Source organism: Colletes gigas, unplaced genomic scaffold, assembly GCF_013123115.1.
Source record: "Colletes gigas isolate AHSC1104 unplaced genomic scaffold, ASM1312311v1 Colletes_gigas_Sc00014, whole genome shotgun sequence".
Taxonomy (NCBI): domain Eukaryota; kingdom Metazoa; phylum Arthropoda; class Insecta; order Hymenoptera; family Colletidae; genus Colletes; species Colletes gigas.
In genome coordinates this window covers 7,007,682-7,031,303 of record NW_025106643.1, presented here as the reverse complement: position 1 = coordinate 7,031,303, position 23,622 = coordinate 7,007,682, and the positions used below count along the sequence as shown (strand labels likewise).

Sequence of the window (23,622 nt, the reverse complement as noted above, 5' to 3'; positions counted from 1 at the left end):
CTCCCGCCCCTGGAGAACCTAGCCTGAAGAGATCAGTTGATTTTCCGGCACTCCAGGGAGCTCCGGGAGGCCGGCAGACCGCCAGAGGTGAGGAGGCAAACGGTCGAGGCGCCGAGCTCAACGGACCGTTTTGTTTGTGTGGTTCCACCAACTCATACAAGGTGGTGGAGCCACACAACGGTCCGTTGGTGCAGTCCTGCCACATTGGCAAGATTGGCAGGACAAACCGGGTAGGCTGTCCTACAGAATGACACAGGTGCTCACCGGGCATGGATGCTTTGGTGAGTACCTGTGTCGAATCGGGAAGGAGGCGACGGCGGTGTGCCACCATTGTGGAGGACCCCAGGATACGGCGCAGCACACGCTGGCGTCCTGCCGTGTCCTGGAACAAGAAGTTGGGAGGAATGTTTCGCTGGCCACAATAATAGGAAAGATGATGGCCAGCGAGAGAACCTGGCAAGTGATGGCCTTCTTTTGTGAAGTAGTTATGTCACAGAAAGAGGCCGCCGAGCGGGAGCGCGAGCGTGCCGCGCGTCCCACTCGGAGAGGAAGGGCCCGGAATGGGGCCAGGGTTAGATATCCTTCGCCTCCTAGCCCTCTCCAACGGCATTGAGGTCCGGAGGGACCTCCAGAAGTGGGGCGGCCCGTCAGCACTCTCCTCCAACCACCACGCCGGTGGCCAGGAGATTGACGGGCCGCCCCTGGGGGCTGCAGATGCTCGGTGCTAGGGGCCTGAGCATCGAAGGCAGCCCCGAGGCCGCGGGCGTCGGGTGACCTGGCGTCCGCGGCGGAAAAATCAGCTAGGTAGGGACATGTCGTCCTTCCCCCCGGGATAAGCCTCGACAGGCATGGCAAGGTGGGGGACTCTGTGATTCCCTCTCATTAGAGTTCCCGGTCCCCCGCCGCAGCACTGGAGGACGGTCATCGTGGGGTTTTAGCCGGTAAGAGTCCGGCACTACCCCGAGGCCCCCCCTACTTGGGGCCTCGGGGTGTCCGTGAGGATTTCCCCACGTAAAAAAAAAAAACAGTCGAACCTGATGCGAAATCAGGGAACTGTAGAATGCGGACGAACCCGATGCGTAATCAGGGAGCCACTAGGTTGTAAGAATTTGCATTTGGATTCAAGATATGCTAATTGACCTCGTAACTTCAATTATTAAATATAATATAACCTGAGCGGAAAGGTTATATAAGGTAAGGTTAAATATATTAATATATTTTTAAACCAACAAGTAAGATACAAGTGTTTTGTGTATGTTATGTCGCGTTCAAAGAATGATTATATTTACTTAAAATGGTCTTGCGCGGCGTTGACGCACTGGCGATGCGGAGATACGTCGGTTAAAAATAAGGGCCGTAATAGAATTTATACCGGTTCACGGATTCTATATGGTTTAAAATTGATGCGATAGGGTACTGCAGCCCGATCTCAGAAGATGCAACTGACTATCAAAACCGTGGACAGCGTAACGAGACATGATGTTAACTCTAAACGTAACTATACGATTCTGATCCCCCGAGTAAGGAAACCAAGGGGTTTATATACCCAAAAATCTGTGGGGGGAGGATTCAGATGCACATTAGACATTACCATATTTGGTAATCTCCGAACTCTGTTAGTCACCGAGCAGCTGGGAACTGACTCTACATTCCAAAGGGTAGATAAGTAGCAGAGATAAGTAGGTTGAGCTGTACCTCTGCCGTTTTTCCGGAGTCACCGAGGAAGAGGTTGCATCCCTGTGTGGTAGCCTGCTCTATTCTTCCTTTTTTCCATACTCCCTGTATGTATGCTGCCACCAACTCGTCCTCGGGGGAGTTCTGTCTCCATCACAGCCCACAGCTCCGTCATTCCCACCAGGTGGATCGTGATTACCCAGGCCTCTGTCCTCAGTGTTCCAGCTGTGATGGTCTTCATAGTTGGTGTATTTTTCTGTTAGGCTCCTGATGTAAATGTGAGGATGTTCTCGTCCGTTACCATTTTAATGCCTCTCCAGTCTCGTTGTGGCTGCGCTTTCTTCTCCCTTTTTGTTGTTTTAGTTTGTCTGGTTTACGTGGCCCGGCCCTTTCGTTCTGCTCCAGCTGAACAGGGTTAGTAACTTCCTGGTGTCAGGAGCGTTCCTTCTTGTTCCGGATGCGGGGTTGTCTGTGTCGCGTTGTTGATTCTCATTTGCGTCTAAAACTGGAGTGATTTCGATACGGTCCAGCATCTTGCTTTTAAAGACCCCAATTCCCGCTCGCCCAACTTCGGTTTCCCTGTATGGAGGTGGAGGGGATTTTAGGGGTGCAAGCATCTCTAGAAAATAGTGGCGCTAGGCTTGTCGTTTTTCTGCTCTAGTTCTGAAATATTAAGTAAATTCATTGTAATTTTGCTTGGTTCTTCAAAAGACATTAAGTCGTCGGGTAAATTGTCGTCTTCATCCGGTGGTGTGTTTCGAGTGGAATTTGCTGCTGGCAAAAGGTTGTTTATGGTTTCCTGGGATTCATCTGGCAATGTTACTTCGCGCGATAAGCTGAGTAGGGCTCGGTGTCTAGCTAATATTGGAGAGTGTTGAATTTTTTTATAAGTGGGGCACTGTTCTTCGTCCGAGCTGCTGTTGTCCTCCCGGTACTTGGGTCGGTTCTCCCTGTCTCGCCGTAACTGTTGTATACGGTGACCTATAGACTGTTTGTCGGTAGCCGGTGGTACTTGAGTCTTGAAGTCGGGATCGTCTCTAGATTCCCGTGGAATAAGTGGTAGACAGACAGACGGAGGATTGCGCGACAACGCGTCTGCGTTCATGTTCGTTTTTCCACATTTGTGTATAACTTAATGCTCGTATTTTGAAAGTCTCAATTTCCATTTCATTAGCCTGGAGGTCGGGTCCTTAATAGAATGTAGCTAGACTAAAGGACGGTGATTTGTGACGAGGGTGAATTTTGTTCCATAGATATAGGATCGGAATTACTTGACTGCGTAAACCATTGCTAGACATTCCTTCTCTGTTGCTGAATAATTCTTTTCAGGTTTGTTAAGGCTGCGTGATGCATATGCTATTGATAAACCCTTTCCTATTTCCCCCTGGCTAAGTACAGTCCCTATGGCGTATTCGGATGCGTCTGTAGTCACGATAAAAGGTTTGGTGAAATCCGGGTACTGTAATATAGGTTGTTGACAAAGTTCTTTACGTAATTGATTAAAACTTTGATCTTGTTCCTCTGTCCATTTAAATTTAATGCCCATTCCTAGTAAATTGATTAACGGTTTTGACTTCACGGTGAAATCTGGTATAAATCTTCTGTAGTATCCTACTAAGCCCAGAAATTGTTGAATATTTTTCTGCATTTTTGGTGTGGGAAAGTCTTGCACAGCTTTCACTTTCCTTGGATCCGATCTTACTCCCTTTTCAGAAATTATGTGTCCTAAATATGCAACTTCTTTGCGTAGAAATTCGCATTTGTTAGTTTGAAGGGTTAAGTCCTGTTCCCGAAGGCGGTTCAATAAATTTTTAACTTTGATATTATGTTCTTGTAATAATGAAGCGTAAACGACAATATCGTCCAGGTAAACGAAAAGGTCTCTTCCTTGTAATCCGGTGAGAACTTGATCCATGAGGCGTTGAAATGTAGGTGGAGTGTTCTTTAAACTAAAAGGCATTCTTGAAAATTCGTAATGTCCATGCGGTGTGGTAAATGCTATTGTTTGCTTGTCCTTTGTGTTCATTTCTATCTGGTGAAATTCGCTGGCGAGATCGAAAACTGAATAATATTTTGCTCCTTCTAATCGGTCCAAAATTTCTGTGATTTGTGATAATGGATATTTGTCGGAGATTGTCTTTTCATTTAATACGCGAAAGTCTATTACCATACGCCAACGTTTGTTTCCCTGTGAGTCAGCTTTCTTCGGTACAATGCATAAAGGTGAATTGTAGGGTGATTTTGACTGAGTAATTATGCCTTGTGATAATAATGTGCTAACCTGTTTTTATATTATATATATTGATATTGATATTGTCTTGTACTTACTGGAATTTCATCTATGGTGTGAATCGAATGATTAAAATCGGCTGCTTTTCCTAATTTGTCTCCAAGCAGGAAAGATCGGTCTGGAAATTCTTTTATTAAATCAATGACGGATGCTCGTTCTTCTCTGTTTAAATAGTTGGTATTTAGTGTGTTTACGAGGTTTTCTATCCTATCTTCTTTGGTCCTGAATTTTGTTGGGTGTTCTGCATACGAGCAAAGGTCTTTGTTCGATGTACTCAGAAAATCGTACGGTTCTATTGTTTGTGGTTCTATCTCTACGTCGAGGTCTTCGCTGCTGGTGTTCGTTGCTAGGACGTGACATTTTCCGCTATTATTTATTACAGCTGCTTTCCCTATGTACAGTTGATTGTGAGTTTTAATACGTGGTAAATATCCTTCTTTTACCTTCGGGTTTGCTATTTTTACCGCGATTTGTTGTATCGTGCGAGCTTCGAGCCGGTGTTTAGTCGGAGATTGCGGTTTTAAAGATGAAAATAAATTCGGATGGTTTGAAAAACGCAATGGTTTAACAGGTTTGTCTTTTAATACCATGGTTCCATGATAATACGAAATTTCAATTTCTTCTTGCATTAAAAATGGGCTTCCGATGAGTCCATCAGCGTCTATTGCTAGAGTTTTTACTACATAGAAAAATGCGGCTTTATCGTGAATGTGCAATATTGTGGTTCCTAACGTGCGAATTGGAGTTGTCGTTAATCTGATTATTTCTATTTCTTCGCGAGCATTTATTATTGCTTTTGTTCCTAAAACATCGAGAGATACTAAATTAATAGCTGCACCACAATCAATCAAAAATGTTCTCTTTCCTGATTCCAATTCTGGGATTTTATTTTCGAGACTTGGAGCAGGTGTTTCTTTGATAAGGAGTCGTTGTCGAAATGTACTATCTTTTGACGACAGTTTTCGTTTCCGCTCATCGTGTCGCCGGTACAAAAATAATTTTGGTTCGCGGTATCTTTCGGAATTTTTTAATATGGAATAATGATTTCCTTCATCCTTAGGGTAATCGTAAGAGCGCCTCGAAGGGGAAATCGAGGGGCTCCTTTGCGGCACGGGCCATGCGGTCGCACGTGGTTGCTCTTCTCGATCCTCTTGAGGTTCATATGTCCTGGCGTGCTGTCCTCGGTCATAACGACTTGGCGAGCCAGGATACGACACTTTACTGTCGCGTTGGCGATAATCTTCGGTCCCACAATCCTTTCGTGACCACCTTGCAAGCGATTCGTTCCGGGGCATCTGTCTTCGATTCCTTAGTTTTCTGTCTATGTGCAGCACGGCATCGTAAACATCTTCAAGAGCTTGTATGTCTCTAAAATGTACCGACATCTTCCAAGAAATCCGATCCTTCAAGCCTTCGATGAAATTTTCCAAAACATCTCTTTCCATCTCCTTGATGAAATCTTCGGCGTTGTCTCGGTATCTTTCCCGAATGGCTCTGCACGCGCAATAAACCAGATGACTAGTCCTGTCGACGTACTGTCGCAGACTTTCACCCTCGCGAATACATAAACTCGCGATGTCTACTTGGAAGTATGACAAACTTTTTCCCGGCGCAAATCTCTTTTTTAAATGTTTAATCAATTCGCTGACACTCACGAATTTATGTTCTGAGGTGCACCTTCGTGCGGGACCTATGAATTTAGTCAAAACAATCGCCAGATAATCGGCTTCCGAACCCTCAGGTATCAATTTTAACCCGTCCTCCACACTTTGTACAAAACGCGATAAAGATGGAGTTTCTCCGTCGAAAGTCGATATTGTCGATGTAACGCTCTGTATGCATATCTTTTGTGTCAAAAGTGATATTGATTTGGCAAGCGATAATGTCAAGTTCATAATATCGTTCGACGAAATATTTGCTTGTGAACTTGTCATTTTAATAATTTATTATAATTCAACTACAGAAAACTAGTATATTTAAATCCAATTAACAATGTGTATTAACTAGCGAAAACTAGTATATTTTTAACAAGAGTTAACTGGTTGACTTAACTAGCGAAAACTAGTACATCGTCTAAATTCAATAAGAGAAACTTCAACTTCTCAAGAAATCCAAAAATTACGCAGCGATTCTAAAATGGTTAAATCCAACTGCTGTCATTAGAGTTCCCGGTCCTCCGCCGCAGCGCCGGAGGATGGTCACCGTGTACAAAAGACGGCGTCCGAACAACCGTCATAGCGAGGCGTGATCGCTAGTGAATGCAGTCGTTATGCGATTGTCGAACGTACAACATAGCCTTTTCTATTAAATAAAGATTTCCTTTTTTACATCTACTTCTCGTGTCAGTAATTCACCCAACAAAATAATTATGTAAACCGAACGGATATATGGTGCTTATCAAAGGTCGTATCAACGTCGCAAGTCGGGACCGAAGTGTGTTGCATCGGAATGCATACCGAGCGTGTCGGGACCGAAGTCTTGTCTTTCCTTCGCTCGTCCAACGTGGTAGAGGAAAATGCAGCCGTTGGGTCTTTCTAAATGTTTTAAACAAAATCGACAAAGTGTCTCGTCAAGGTTACGATTCAGTGCTTTGTTACTGTGAGGCGACGAGCGAAAATGGGACATGCGGGCCAAAGTTCTCGAGTGGACCGCCCGCCGACAGAGCCATAGACTAATTTACGCGGAGCGGAGCGACTGCAAACCAGTGGCGCGTTCCGAGGCACCTTCTGGTTAACAAATGTTTTCCTTGTAAAGGAAAAATTTTGAAGAATACGGCGATCGATTCCGTTCCTAAAAATTAAACAATAGGCCGGAAAGGCAGCCACTACGCCCCGGGTATGTGTTCCGAAGGACGAAACAACATATAATAGTCATCAATGTTTTTTTAAACGGAATAACATATTTTGTATTATATCATTTGATGTACTTTGATATTCTTTACAAAAAAGTATATGCAACCTATTTATGTTAAAAAGTCATTAGTTTAAGAGATATTTTAATTTTAATATTGTTGGGAATCATGACTTCTTTGTTAATGTTATAATGATTCTATTTACACAAAAAATTCAATGTGACGACTATTTATATCACATTTTCTCAATCGATAGATTAATCATTCACTTGCATTCTGTATTGTATCTGGAGTTATTTTATTGCAGTCAGTGATAATACGATCTCTTATATTGACCATTGTATTCGGAAGCTCAGGTATACACCTTATTTTTCACACCGTATACTTCATTATTTTTTTATTAATAAAATAACACTATAACGCGACATAATAGTTGTAAATAAATATAAAAACGACGACGCGACTTTCCCAGACACACCGCGCCCTTAGTTTTAACTAGGATAGAAACACCGACGTAGCTCTCGCCAAACACTCAGGTAATGCTAAAAATAGAAGGGTCGCAACCAATCAGCGGCGGCCCAGGTCAGCGCTAGCGCGCTACCCCGATTATAAATACGGGCCTTCAGGGCCATGTTCGGTAGTCACTACCCGACTAAGTCCGAGAAGCTCCACAGTGCCGGCTCCTACGCGGACGTGCCAAACTGCTGGAAAATCTATCGGCTAACAGTCGGGTATACTCGCCCGGGAAAGCTCCTCAGTGCCGGCTCCTACGCGGGCGTGCCAAACTGCAGGAGAGCGCCCACCACCATTCTTTGAGACATACTCAACGCCCCGCGTACTTGACCAAGGCCTAACGATCTCCGACGACGGATCTTTCGCCGGACCTTTTTGTACAACCAACGGAATAAACACGAGTCCATCCCCGGGCTGACTCCTGTATCCCACAAAGTCGTAAGTGTCTCTCTAAACACCCACACTTTCTTCATCTACCCCTTACCTCCATCCTCTCCCAATACTTTCCCTCTTTTTTCCTCCCCGTTTCCACCACGAAACATAACCCCCCTTACAACACCAGATATACTACACGATACGAGTGAATCATTAATCTATCGATTGAGAAAATGTTATAAATGGTATTCACATTCAACCTTTTGTGCATATATACAATCATTACAACATTAACAAAGAAGTCATGATTCCCAACAACATTAAAACTAAAATATCTCTTAAACTAATGATTTTTTAACATAAATAGGTTGCATATACTTTTTTGTAAAGAAAGGTACATCAACTGACGTAATAAAAAATATATTTTTCCATTTTAAAAAATTAATGATTTTCTTCTTATGTTCTCTACTCGTCCGCCTACAAGAAAACTAGTATCATCAGAATGTGACCCTCTTGAAACCATTCAATTTCATCTGAGACATTTTTCGCTACGCGTAACAATAATGTCGTAAATCTAAATGGAAGTATCTGATAACCTACCTTGTATACATTCTGGTGATAACGACCAGGAAAATAAATGGGTTAAGACAAATTTTAAAAGAAGAGTTTCTGTTTTAAAATATACTGTATAATTACCAGTTTTGGCAAACCGTCGTTGATTCTCAGAACGTCTCTGTTAACAGGATCTTTGCAACATTCTGCCAGAGCTCCTACAACGTTTACCTGTACATCCTCATCCTCGTGCTCCTCCAAAAGGGGCACTAGTGAAGCTACTAAGCCATTTTGAATAAACCTCGCTACATTCTCAGGGTTTATAGCGCACTTCCAAATTCCACCTGTGACGGCGGCTAACAGACGCTTGTTTGCGTGAACATCTTCGCTTTGCACCAATTTGCATAGTATATCTAGACCATTCGTCTTCCGAACTATGTCTCTAGCGACTTTGTTCGGGCCGCAATTGAATATCGCAAGGGCACAGTTCTCCTTCAATTTAATGTTCTCGTGTTTTAATAGCCGTACCACATCATAGATAATGTCCGTATGCTCGAATGCCTCACGAAATACTTCCTGTAAAAATTACGAAAATTTGGTAAATAGACGAATAAGAAGATGAATAAAAAAATTAGAAAAAAGTTTCGTATAACATTTTTTTATTCGAGGCTTCGTTTTTTAAGAAAATTGACTTTATAGTTTGTTCACCTTTGTGAACAATTTTGTTGTATGTTCTATCGCGGTTGTCTCCGTCCGAGTTAGTGTTTACAAACATTATAAAAGCAGTACAAAGTGTTTCTACTGATAATTCATTTTGTATTTCTTATTACTACTTTCTATTGCAATACTACAATACAGTATTATAAAGTATTGTTGAAAATGTCCACCACTTTGCTGCTTACACAAGTTTGTTTGACGAATTAACGATGTCTGAATAAACTATGACTTCTAGTGTAAGCCGACTATGTAGTAAACAGAATGTTTCCATCATTGTCAACGTTTGTAAACAACACTATTGTTCAAATATCGCGTTAGTCCGAGAAGAAGAAGATCGGTCGCGATTCCCGTTTCTATTTTGCATACGCGTTGCTTTAGAAGGTCGGGCTGTTGCCGAATTCCTTCGGCGTACAGACAATTAAACCGAGCCGTTTACGTGTTTTTGCTAGCTAATTTCGCACGAATATTCGATTCCAACGCCAAATTCCACTGGTATTGTGCCGTAAACGCCGAGAAAGAGAAACATCTTATTAATTGAAGAGAGATTAACAGCCGAATTCGGCAGTGATCTCGATTTCGCGAGACATTCGTGAGCTGACTGTGATTGAGAGCGGATCCTTGGCCGATCTCGCTCCGTCAGCAAGTACGTGCTCCGAAGACCTTGAGCCAAGCTCGCTCTTCGTAAACGAGTATATTTCGCGGACATTATTTAATGGAAAATCTCATCACTGCGACTTGAGATTTTTCCAAAACAATATGCGTGAAGGTTATAGTAGGTCGCAGAGCACGCTGCGCGTGACGCGACCACGGACGCAGGATTATGATTGAACGTTGCAATCGTTGCCACGGCTACGACATAAGGAACTCGGTGTTAACCACCTTGAGTCCCGTCCAAGCTATGCGGTTTGAGCCACCGGGAGGTAGATACCGATATACTAGTATCTCCTCGTGGTGCGTTCGCCGTTCTACGGGATCGGAGAATTCACTCCAATCACCCGTCGGTTGTGCCGGAGTAGTGTGCACCAACCGGTGAAGTTGAGGATTCGACGACCCGTCCGAGCTATACGGCGTAGGAACAACCGGCAGATGGATACCGATATACTGGTACCGCCTCGTGGTGCTCACCGTGCATCGGGCTTCGTACAACCTACTTCAGTGACCCCGTCGATTGTGCCAGGTAGTGTGCACCGCACGGTTGAGTTAAGGGGGGAGTCTCATGTGAAATCTAAAAAAAATCAATTTTTTTTTATTTCATTTTTTGAAAATATATACAGGGTGTCCCGTAAATAGTGTAAGAAACGGAAATGGGGGGTAGGTGAGACAATTCTAAGCTACAATTTCCTTTGCAAAAATGTCGGATGGGGCTTCGTTTTTGAATTATTAACGAAAAACACTGACCAATCACGGCGCTCGCCTTCCGCGCGCTCAGGGCCGTCCGACCTCGGAGAGCCACCGCGCCGGGTAGGTAGCAAGATGCGCGTTGAAAATACATCGAGGAACGAGTACAAATAATTAAAAATACTACCACTGCAACTGTTACCTAATTCGTGAATTACTACGTAATTAGTACGTAAATTACTAAATGGAAATTACTTTTTATTAATTATTTGTATTCGCTGTTTCCAAGGAAGAAGGAATAAAATCTCGGAATTTTTAGAAAATTAACCCTCCGCACCCAAGTGACGCTTCTCGCCAGAGTGTTTTAAAATTAAAATAAGAATTATTATCAGAAAATTAAAATAAATACGGTAAGAACCATTTGTAACCGTTTGTTATTAAAAACTGTACTGAAAAAGCAGACTGGATTTCTGCGTACCGAAACATTCCTCGAATGCAAAGGGTTAATAGAGAAATAATTGAAATTCGACTTACCCATTCATTTGCAAGTTGACCTACTGCGCTGACAATAGGGCCCGGCCAATGCACCGCTGTCGATCACGGCAAGGTCGAAGACCCGAACGAAAATCAGCTGATGGGCCAGCCCGGTCACTGTACCTGCTTCTCACCCCGAAAACACTTCACAGCACGGTCACTAACAATTTTCACTTTCACTTTTCACTTTCGCATACCGATGCGTTCCGTTGCACCCTTCTTCGATTGTTGCTTCTTCCTGGGTTGATAACGGTGCCTGGATGTTGCTCCCTCCTGAATTGTTACTCCTTCCTGAATTGTTGTTGCTCCCTGAATTGTTGTTCCTTCCTGGATTGTTGCTTCTTCGAACCTTGCTCCCTTCAGGATTGTTGTTCCTTTTCGCTGGAATAATGGGCACGATACGTGCGGGCGGCTTTCTTCGCGTTCCCCTTGGACTCCGCGAAAACGAAGAACGTATGATAATACTCTGCGTTTACGCGTTCCATCGCGTGCGTCCGCTTCTGTTCAGAAACGCGTAGGTTCTGTGAAAAATTTTGACTGACAAATTGCATTTCCCTCCCCGAAAAAGTTCCAGGTAAGGCAACCTATTGTCGCGCGATTCGGAATTACCTGCGATCGGCGAACGTGCAGACCATGCTTTTGCCGTGTATCGCACAAAGCCAAACGTCTCTTCGGCTAGTTGACCCTGGCGGAGTTATTTTTTTATTACTGCAAAACTGCCGCAAATGTTTGCTGCTAACCGCGCGTTCGACTCTTCTATTCGAATTTTTATGATTCACCGTGAATATTTATTCATGGAAAATTTGTTGTAAAAAAGAAAGAAGAATATACCATGAAAAATTCCATGCTTTTAAATTTTAAGAGTATAAAATAAAAAGGTATTGTTTATAAAAAATAATCCACAAAGAAGGAGGCAGTTACATAATAGATAATATGCGATAATAAAAAATATTGGAGCAACAAAAAACAAAAATATTTAACAAAAATATTAAATAATATTTCTTCTAGTTTTTATTTCTGAAATAAAAATTCCAAGAAGAAATATTTTTTAATATTTTCGTTAAATATTTTTGTTGTACAATTAAATATGTTTTGTGTACAAAAATATTCACGGTGAATCATAAAAATTCGAATAGAAGAGTCGAACGCACGGTTAGCAGCAAACATTTGCGGCAGTTTTGCAGTAATAAAAAAATAACTCCGCCAGGGTCAACTAGCCGAAGAGACGTTTGGCTTTGTGCGATACACGGCAAAAGCATGGTCTGCACGTTCGCCGATCGCAGGTAATTCCGAATCGCGCGACAATAGGTTGCCTTACCTGGAACTTTTTCGGGGAGGGAAATGCAATTTGTCAGTCAAAATTTTTCACAGAACCTACGCGTTTCTGAACAGAAGCGGACGCACGCGATGGAACGCGTAAACGCAGAGTATTATCATACGTTCTTCGTTTTCGCGGAGTCCAAGGGGAACGCGAAGAAAGCCGCCCGCACGTATCGTGCCCATTATTCCAGCGAAAAGGAACAACAATCCTGAAGGGAGCAAGGTTCGAAGAAGCAACAATCCAGGAAGGAGCAACAACCATTCAGGAAGGAGTAACAATTCAGGAGGGAGCAACATCCAGGCACCGTTATCAACCCAGGAAGGAGCAACAATCGAAGAAGGGTGCAACGGAACGCATCGGTATGTGAAAGTGAAAAGTGTTAGTGACCGTGCTGTGAAGTTTTTTCGGGGTGAGAAGCAGGTACAGCGATCGGGCCATCCCATCAGCTGATTTTCGTTGGGGTTTTTGACCTTGCTGTGACCGACAGCGGTGCATTGGCCGGGCCCTATTGTCAGCGCAGTAGGTCAACTTGCAGATGAATGGGTAAGTCGAATTTCAATTATTTCTCTATTAACCCTTTGCATTCGAGGAATGTTTCGGTACGCAGAAATCCAGTCTGCTTTTTCAGTACAGTTTTTAATAACAAACGGTTACAAATGGTTCTTACCGTATTTATTTTAATTTTCTGATAATAATTCTTATTTTAATTTTAAAACACTCTGGCGAGAAGCGTCACTTGGGTGCGGAGGGTTAATTTTCTAAAAATTCCGAGATTTGATTCCTTCTTCCTTGGAAACAGCGAATACAAATAATTAATAAAAAGTAATTTCCATTTAGTAATTTACGTACTAATTACGTAGTAATTCACGAATTAGGTAACAGTTGCAGTGGTAGTATTTTTAATTATTTGTACTCGTTCCTCGATGTATTTTCAACGCGCATCTTGCTACCTACCCGGCGCGGTGGCTCTCCGAGGTCGGACGGCCCTGAGCGCGCGGAAGGCGAGCGCCGTGATTGGTCAGTGTTTTTCGTTAATAATTCAAAAACGAAGCCCCATCCGACATTTTTGCAAAGGAAATTGTTGCTTAGAATTGTCTCACCTACCCCCCATTACCGTTTCTTACACTATTTACGGGACACCCTGTATATTATATTTAAGAATGTACTGTTAAATTTTAAGAGATAAATGTCGTTCGCGTTGTAACACTCGCAGGAACATCGAGTGCAACGCATCCGTGAGCGACGGGGTCGGCCGAAGTGCCGCTGGGCAGTCCGTGGGGGACTCGGCAATCGAACAAAGAGTCGGGCGGATTGGGCGATATACGCGCCGCGGTGAAAAAATAGGTGCGAAGGTGCTGTCCTTTGCTACACGGTTCGGCGATCTTGGCTTGCTCCTAGGCTAACCGTGGGCACTTCTTGCTCAGGAGTATTTATGGAATCCTGGCGTATGGATCACTGCGCATCGGCGAATCGATTATGGGACTGGTACAAGAGCTCTCCCAGCGTTACGCAGATGGATATCCAATAGAGGTGTGCGGGATTCCCGAAAATACACGTGATCCCGCAAAGATCCGGGATTCCCGAGAATATACGGGATCCTAAAAATGTTCAGGATTCCCGACAATGTACGAGATATAGAATAATATCTGGTATTCTCGGAACACAATTGTGTGATTGACTACCCATTCAGAAATATCTACCGATATTAAAATTTTGCATTGTCAGAATTATCGAAATTTGCAATTATTTTCTACAATATTACTAACATAAACATTCCCGATTAATAAGATATGTAATCCTCGAGAACACAATGGCTTTCGGATTTTGGTAATTTTTAGAAGTATGGAGAAACTTACAATGTCGGGAATCACAGACGTTTTCGGGAATCCCGAACATTTTCGGTATTTTGAAATTCTCGGGATTCCATCCCGACCTCGAGAAAAATTCCCGTCCCGATCGGGATCTCGCACACCCCTAATATCCAACGATTGTAGAATGTAAGTGTGTGAGGTTTAATGTGAAAGAGTCATTGACTTTTTCCCCACTTGAGACTGCGGTTTTTTATGCCGATATTCTTTACTTTTAAATGTTTCGTATACTAATTACTTGAATAATGATGCCTTTTCATTTTATGTTCAACCATTGAATTTTCATTGTCTACACCTAGTCTACATTCAACCACCCGATCAGTCATTCCTACCGTATTCTACCCTTTATTTATGAAACTCATTATCAATATAATCATTCTGTTCAATGCAAGTCGCAAAGGCAATGGTGGTGGGTCAACAAATGTCAAGTATTGTGGATTGTAGAACATTTTTTGTATTGCCCTCGCGGTAATTACTGGAGTTATTGCTTCGGGTGATTACCTTGTACATCCTAGACATTACTGTTTCCTAACATTTACGACAGGGTCAAAAGACTTCTGTTGTTTTTAAAAGTCGAAATTCTAGCGTTTGTGCCATCTGGGTGCCAACATTCTGGAAGGAATTTTATATGGAGCTGGGATTGATTAGTATGATCTTGCAGACTTTAAATGCGTTTCTCTCGAAACGTTACTTTCTTAACTGGCGTAGATAAAATCTCAAAAATTATACGTTCGATTGCTTTGAAATGTTTACACGTTGTTGTACATACTAATAGTTCTCGCCGTACCAAAATCAAATTGTTATAATGAGTTTATCATATGTTTTTGATTAAAAAGTAGTGAAAGAAATGACAAAATTTTGCAGTTTTTACTTTAAGCTTTCACCATTTTGTCAATTTGCAACATTTAATTATTTTGGTACGGGCGATAACAGTAAACCAACCAAATAAAAATCTTTTTGATTTTTTTGATTTAGTCAACCTAGAGAGCTGCAATCACCTACGCCAGTGTTTAAACACATGTTTACTACGGGCGTGATAACAACATTAAAATTGAATAGAAATTGATACAAAAATTATTTTGTATTCCCGAAACATATCTAAGTGAACTGCGAAAATGAATCATAACGCTAGATGTAACATATCCTTAAACAAAATTAAGAAAAATGGTTCAATTTTCTATCATTCCATGAGACTCCTCCCTTAAGGGGCCTTTCTACCTTGTGGGATTTAAAAAATCGAATTTTTTTTGTAGCGTTTTCTTTTAGTATGTAGTCTCGAAAATATATCTACCAAATATTAAATTGAAATTCTGAAAACTAACGAAGCTATAGCCTGCTAAATGTACCGCGCGCAGGTATAACAACTGGACGTAAAACTTTAGAGCTGTTTTTCTCAAAACTACATTTTTCGGCACTGCGTATGTGATAACGAAAAAATTATTCAAGATATCAACATGAAATTTATAAAGTATCTTTAGAACTGGTCTCCCTATAGCATTGTTTAAATATCGTGTGAGTCCGAGACGTAAAAACTCGGCCGCGATGCCCGTATCTATCATGAATTCGCGTAATTCTAGAAGGTTCTCCTGACGGAGAATTTTTTCTTCGTTAGATTAGTATACCGCGGCCATTTTCGTGTTTTTGCTAGCTAGCTTCACTGGAATTCTCAATTCTGAGAACAAATTCCAGAAATCGTGTTGTTAGCGCCGAGAGAGAGAGAGAAGAATCGATTTATCGAATCGAGATCGACAGCCGAAACGCGGCAGCGCCGCGTCGTGGCTATGCGGCGCGCAGTGTGGCCAGATCTGGCATAATTGAGTGCATCGAAATCGACAACAGTGACGACAAACTTCCTTAGCGTCTAATGGAGTGGTGGGGATAGCAGGCATATGCTACCGCACGAGCCACGTGTACGTGAGCTCGGCGCTTGCGCACAACTTCGGGAAATCGATAAAGAACGTTAGTGTGAGCCTTTCCTTCTTGCTCTTGTAAAAGACAAAACAACTGAAATACGACCTCGCGATAAGTGGCATACGATTCCATGCCTCGACTGTCCCAGCATTTTTACTTTCCGACCTATGTAAGGTATAAGGAAATTTATAAAGTATCATAATGGAAAAAAAATTTCGAAATTTTTTTTTAGCGGAAATACACGTTTTAGGACCCCCTCATCATATTGTGACTACTACAAAAAAACATATTTTTTTTTTTGTTCCTATGCTATTGACATGATTGCATCTAAACGGCTGAACGAATTTCAATGATACTTAACATTTAAGTTGTATGTTCTCGTTTCAAGGTCTCATTAGATTTTGAGCGTGATCAGCTCCCATATAATGATGATTATACGTTTTTAGTTTTATAATTATTTCGATACATATACATCACTTGTAACAAATTTTTAAAGCGATTTATATAAATCTTAAGAAGGATTAAGATCAAATATACTTTTCTCCTATCTTTTCTAGAAAGGAAAAATTAAACGAAATCTTATGCATTGCATACCTACCTAAACCACATTAAAAACGTATTCCACAAATATTTTAGAATAATGTTGTTCAAAGCAGTCTTACCCGTAAAGGGTTAATTAAGGGTTAATTAAAATGAAAAACCACTCTTAGCCAGTACCGTGCACGCTACAGAAATAGATTACTACTGACTATTCCCACTATGTTTTTTAATAACCGTATCAAATTGTTACACACAATCAAATGTTATATATTTGACTTAACTTTACATAACAAAATAATTGTAACGATAGGTAAAACAATAACGTGCACGCTACCGTTCAATGGAAACCACGGGAAGGTGGTGGTCACTTCCATCAGGAAGGAAATGTAAAAAATTGTTATTTCTTTGTAACATTATCACATGCCGTATATTAAAATGTTTTTATTAATGTAATGAAATTACAATATAATGAAAAACTAACTCGTGAATGCATTAATTTTTATTAATATACACACGAGCCATAAAAATGGAAAAATGATATAATTGTTTACATTTCCAAAGGATGGGATGTCGGGATAGGACGTTTGCGATTAAGCTGGCACGTTATGTCGTGCATTGTTACTCTTACGGTACCGTGACGTAAGTGTAACAAGGCGCGACATTCTACGTCATAGCCACACTATCTACAGCAAGCAATTTCACTAACTAAAAATATACGGCAAAATATAAGCAAATAAATGAAGAAAAAAAATGATAGTTAGAGCAAGCAGAATAGTATTTACAACAAGCGAAATACGTAAAAAAAGTAACAACGCGAGACAAATTGAACGACTATTTACATATTAGCGATGTCCAAAAAAAAATATTTTGGACATCACTAACAAGACTGCGGTTGCAGTGTAAGCGCTTTCGCGTGACGTTATGGCACATACATGCATCACACCTTGTTGCGCCTACGTCGCGGTACCGTTGACGTAACAAGACCAGTCTACCGCGACGTCGCATGAAAACGTTTATACTGTCATTGCAGCCTAATAGTACGAATTTACTAAAGAGCTTTTCTCTGGAGAGAGAAATCTCTCTAGAGAAAAGCTCTGTAGTAAATCGGTACCTTAATTTTCGTCATATGACGTAGCGGGAAAATTCTCAAAGTTATTGTCATATGTTGCGTTTAATCTTAAATTACACTTTTGCTTCTTAGCAAATCTATGATATAAATTTTTGGAATACAATAGAGCTAGATGATCGTCATATACCTCCATGGGTTGAGAGTTTTCCCTCTGCGCCTTCAACGAAGATTTCACAACGCAAATAGAGTTGACGCTGGCCGAAGAAAGTTTATTCCGTTTCTTTGTTTTTATGTCAGGTAACATGGAAAACAATCTTTCTGCATCGGCATTGGAATTTGGAAGTGATCTAATTGTATTTACTAATTTCATCAATTCAGGAAATTTAATTTTATAGTCCAAATTTCGCGTTAATAAAATTGTTTTCCACAAACCATCGAATTTCATCTCGATAAGCGTCTGTCTACCTTTCGTTGTAAATTCCAAAGGCAATACTGACCATTCTGTTTGCAGTCCTTCTTCGTCGAAACCGCCGAATTTCTTAGCGATTAAGAGAACATTTCTGAAGGAAATGTCTCTATTTGTATCATTTAATATAAAAGTGGGTTCAAAAACATACAAGTTGCTAAGAAATTCGTCATCGATTGGCAATCGATACATTAAACAATTTTTCCTTACGGTTTCTACGATGTCGGACTTGCCTTCTGCATTCAGTTGATGCAGAAAATTAAGACACTCTGTTCCTAAATTTATACTATTAAATGGGAGTTGATTTTCGAATACAGAAAAATTCATCATTCTTACTAAATCCATGTGTTTCAAAAGCTGCGGTTTCAGAAAATTGAGTAATATATCGCATAAAAGTTCTGCCGCAGTCTTTTGAAGCAAATGAATTCTTGTCTCTTGAGTTTGAAAGAAAATGCTAAATTTATAAAAAAACTCAAGAGCGTAATTTAGAAAATAAAGATATGCTTTGGCCTCTGGATTTTGCATCGAGATTAACAGACGTTCCCCGGACTCTGATTTCTCGCTTATTGTCAATTCTTGCAAAAAAAGCAATACAGAGTCCCAATTCTCTAAAAGTGTAACTACGGATGTATAATGCGATAACCATCGCGTAGAACACAATTTTAAAATTTTTTTGTCGGTTGTTTGAAAACATTGCTGAAATTCGCGGAATATAGCCGAACGTTTGGGACTACTGTATATGAAAGTTGCTACTTTTCGTAACAACTCCTCGCACATGTCTGGAATGGTATTGCACGCTTCGCGCACTACCATTGCAGACAGATGACACGGACAGCGGAGAGTCAAAAATTTGTCCCTGCATTTTGTTGCAAGCTTTGTCATAAAGGACGAGTGTCGCCCTGTCATGACAGCAGCGTTGTCACATGACAACGCGACAATATTTTCGAACGGAATTTCTCTTTCTATCATGGCAATTTCAAATGTTTTAAATAAATTATCTGCGCCACAATTTCTGGCATCAAGATGTAATAATTCTACCAATTCCGTTCGAACATCCAAAGTCTCGGGTGCAACATAACGAACAAGAAACGTCATCCATTTCTTGTTGGTCGAGTCGGATGTTTCGTCAATATAAATAGAAAATTTAGTGTTTTGTAAAACACTAGAAATACGTTTTGTTTCTAAAGGATACAAAACGTTTGATATAATATTTGAACACTTTGTTCGACCGAACGACATATGTTTCAAGACATCAGGATCTTGCCCAATGTCTTTGAAAACTTCAAGAATCCAGATTTTATCCTTTCATCCAACGACAGAGGCGATTCTTCGGATTGCGTCGTAAAATTATTATTCAAATTGTCTGCGTTATCGTTACTCTTTTTATAATTCTCAATGTGACACTGAGAATCTGCATGATTATAGATCGTCGATAATCGACATGAAAATTGTTTGTTGCAAACTGAACAGAACCATGAATAAGGGTCGCCGTCGACTTTATGCAACCATGGCTTGAAATAATCATTCTCAAGCCATTGAGGCATAAAAGTCCTTTTAGAAGTACTATTTTTTTTATGACACCCAGATTCTCCGTGTCTATACACGTTTGAGAAACCGCAAGAATAAGACTTATTGCATAAAGTACAATAAAAACGACTTCTATCATGGGGTACTGCACGTATCCATGATTTAAATCTATGATCATTTATCCATGAAGATAAAAAACCGCGCTTACACTTATTCTTCGATTTCACAACCGTTTCCATGATATAAAAGCAGAAAAGCGAAAGAACAGAAAATTACAGAATACCTACGCGAAAGCTTTTTTTCAATTTAAATGTCTCAGAATGACCTACGGCACGTACCTTTAAATTTCTCCTGTTGTTCGTCCTCGTCGACCGAATTCAACTGACTCAAGAGAAACAGCAGTGGCTCGAGCACGTGGCGATAGTGTTTTGTTTATACTGCTCGCGCATCGATGGGCCGTTGAAATGCCCGGACGAAGAAAGGACGTAGATATATATAGCCCAGTTCCCATAGGTTTTTAAAAGGCAATAATTAGAAATAAAGTTCTATTGAATGAATAGCAGTATACAGGGTGTCCCGTAAATAGTGTAAGAAACGGAAATGGGGGGTAGGTGAGACAATTCTAAGCAACAATTTCCTTTGCAAAAATGTCGGATGGGGCTTTGTTTTTGAATTATTAACGAAAAACACTGACCAATCACGGCGCTCGCCTTCCGCGCGCTCAGGGCCGTCCGACCTCGGAGAGCCACCGCGCCGGGTAGGTAGCAAGATGCGCGTTGAAAATACATCCAGGAACGAGTACAAATAATTAAAAATACTACCACTGCAACTGTTACCTAATTCGTGAATTACTACGTAATTAGTACGTAAATTACTAAATGGAATTTACTTTTTATTAATTATTTGTATTCGCTGTTTCCAAGGAAGAAGGAATAAAATCTCGGAATTTTTAGAAAATTAACCCTTCGCACCCGAGTGACGCTTCTCGCCAGAGTGTTTTAAAATTAAAATAAGAATTATTATCAGAAAATTAAAATAAATACGGTAAGAACCATTTGTAACCGTTTGTTATTAAAAACTGTACTGAAAAAGCAGACTGGATTTCTGCGTACCGAAACATTCCTCGAATGCAAAGGGTTAATAGAGAAATAATTGAAATTCGACTTACCCATTCATTTGCAAGTTGACCTACTGCGCTGACAATAGGGCCTGGCCAATGCACCGCTGTCGATCACGGCAAGGTCGAAGACCCGAACGAAAATCAGCTGATGGGCCAGCCCGGTCACTGTACCTGCTTCTCACCCCGAAAACACTTCACAGCACGGTCACTAACAATTTTCACTTTCACTTTTCACTTTCGCATACCGATGCGTTCCGTTGCACCCTTCTTCGATTGTTGCTCCTTCCTGGGTTGATAACGGTGCCTGGATGTTGCTCCCTCCTGAATTGTTACTCCTTCCTGAATGGTTGTTGCTCCTTCCTGGATTGTTGCTTCTTCGAACCTTGCTCCCTTCAGGATTGTTGTTCCTTTTCGCTGGAATAATGGGCACGATACGTGCGGGCGGCTTTCTTCGCGTTCCCCTTGGACTCCGCGAAAACGAAGAACGTATGATAATACTCTGCGTTTACGCGTTCCATCGCGTGCGTCCGCTTCTGTTCAGAAACGCGTAGGTTCTGTGAAAAATTTTGACTGACAAATTGCATTTCCCTCCCCGAAAAAGTTCCAGGTAAGGCAACCTATTGTCGCGCGATTCGGAATTACCTGCGATCGGCGAACGTGCAGACCATGCTTTTGCCGTGTATCGCACAAAGCCAAACGTCTCTTCGGCTAGTTGACCCTGGCGGAGTTATTTTTTTATTACTGCAAAACTGCCGCAAATGTTTGCTGCTAACCGTGCGTTCGACTCTTCTATTCGAATTTTTATGATTCACCGTGAATATTTTTTCATGGAAAATTTGTTGTAAAAAGAAAGAAGAATATACCATGAAAAATTCCATGCTTTTAAATTTTAAGAGTATAAAATAAAAAGGTATTGTTTATAAAAAATAATCCACAAAGAAGGAGGCAGTTACATAATAGATAATATGCGATAATAAAAAATATTGGAGCAACAAAAAACAAAAATATTTAACATAAATATTAAATAATATTTCTTCTAGTTTTTATTTCTGAAATAAAAATACCAAGAAGAAATATTTTTTAATATTTTCGTTAAATATTTTTGTTGTACAATTAAATATGTTTTGTGTACAAAAATATTCACGGTGAATCATAAAAATTCGAATAGAAGAGTCGAACGCACGGTTAGCAGCAAACATTTGCGGCAGTTTTGCAGTAATAAAAAAATAACTCCGCCAGGGTCAACTAGCCGAAGAGACGTTTGGCTTTGTGCGATACACGGCAAAAGCATGGTCTGCACGTTCGCCGATCGCAGGTAATTCCGAATCGCGCGACAATAGGTTGCCTACCTGGAACTTTTTCGGGGAGGGAAATGCAATTTGTCAGTCAAAATTTTTCACAGAACCTACGCGTTTCTGAACAGAAGCGGACGCACGCGATGGAACGCGTAAACGCCGAGTATTATCATACGTTCTTCGTTTTCGCGGAGTCCAAGGGGAACGCGAAGAAAGCCGCCCGCACGTATCGTGCCCATTATCCCAGCGAAAAAGAACAACAATCCTGAAGGGAGCAAGGTTCGAAGAAGCAACAATCCAGGAAGGAACAACAATTCAGGGAGCAACAACAATTCAGGAGGGAGCAACATCCAGGCACCGTTATCAACCCAGGAAGAAGCAACAATCGAAGAAGGGTGCAACGGAACGCATCGGTATGCGAAAGTGAAAAGTGAAAGTGAAAATTGTTAGTGACCGTGCTGTGAAGTGTTTTCGGGGTGAGAAGCAGGTACAGTGACCGGGTTGGCCCATCAGCTGATTTTCGTTCGGGTCTTCGACCTTGCCGTGATCGACAGCGGTGCATTGGCCGGGCCCTATTGTCAGCGCAGTAGGTCAACTTGCAAATGAATGGGTAAGTCGAATTTCAATTATTTCTCTATTAACCCTTTGCATTCGAGGAATGTTTCGGTACGCAGAAATCCAGTCTGCTTTTTCAGTACAGTTTTTAATAACAAACGGTTACAAATGGTTCTTACCGTATTTATTTTAATTTTCTGATAATAATTCTTATTTTAATTTTAAAACACTCTGGCGAGAAGCGTCACTCGGGTGCGAAGGGTTAATTTTCTAAAAATTCCGAGATTTTATTCCTTCTTCCTTGGAAACAGCGAATACAAATAATTAATAAAAAGTAAATTCCATTTAGTAATTTACGTACTAATTACGTAGTAATTCACGAATTAGGTAACAGTTGCAGTGGTAGTATTTTTAATTATTTGTACTCGTTCCTGGATGTATTTTCAACGCGCATCTTGCTACCTACCCGGCGCGGTGGCTCTCCGAGGTCGGACGGCCCTGAGCGCGCGGAAGGCGAGCGCCGTGATTGGTCAGTGTTTTTCGTTAATAATTCAAAAACGAAGCCCCATCCGACATTTTTGCAAAGGAAATTGTTGCTTAGAATTGTCTCACCTACCCCCCATTTCCGTTTCTTACACTATTTACGGGACACCCTGTATAGAGGTCAATTTAATATATTTCATTTTGCAGAAATGAATTTAGAGGGGAATCAAAAAAAAGGAAAGAAGAATATAGACGTTCTAATATATGGCATGTGATAATGTTACAAAGAAATAACAATTTTTTACATTTCCCTCCTGATGGAAGTGACCACCACCTTCCCGTGGTTTCCATTGAACGGTAGCGTGCACCTTATTGTTTTACCTATCGTTACAATTATTTTGTTATGTAAAGTTAAGTCAAATATATAACATTTGATTGTGTGTAACAATTTGATACGGTTATTAAAAAACATAGTGAGAAAAGTCAGTAGTAATCTATTTCTGTAGCGTGCACGGTACTGGCTAAGAGTGGTTTTTCATTTTAATTAACCCTTAATTAACCCTTTACGAGTAAGACTGCTTTGAACAACATTATTCTAAAATATTTGTGGAATACGTTTTTTA

General features: G+C 41.0%; 1 protein-coding gene across 1 annotated transcript in view; it reads right to left on the bottom strand.

Moving 5' to 3' along the window:
• LOC122399674 (armadillo repeat-containing protein gudu) overlaps window positions 1-23,622 on the bottom strand; it is a 307,238-nt gene that overhangs the window by 130,536 nt on the left and 153,080 nt on the right. Inside the window, exon 6 of the mRNA XM_043400525.1 lies at window positions 8,400-8,831. Coding sequence (XP_043256460.1) covers window positions 8,400-8,831 — 432 coding nt within the window. The remainder of the gene's footprint in view (window positions 1-8,399; window positions 8,832-23,622) is intronic.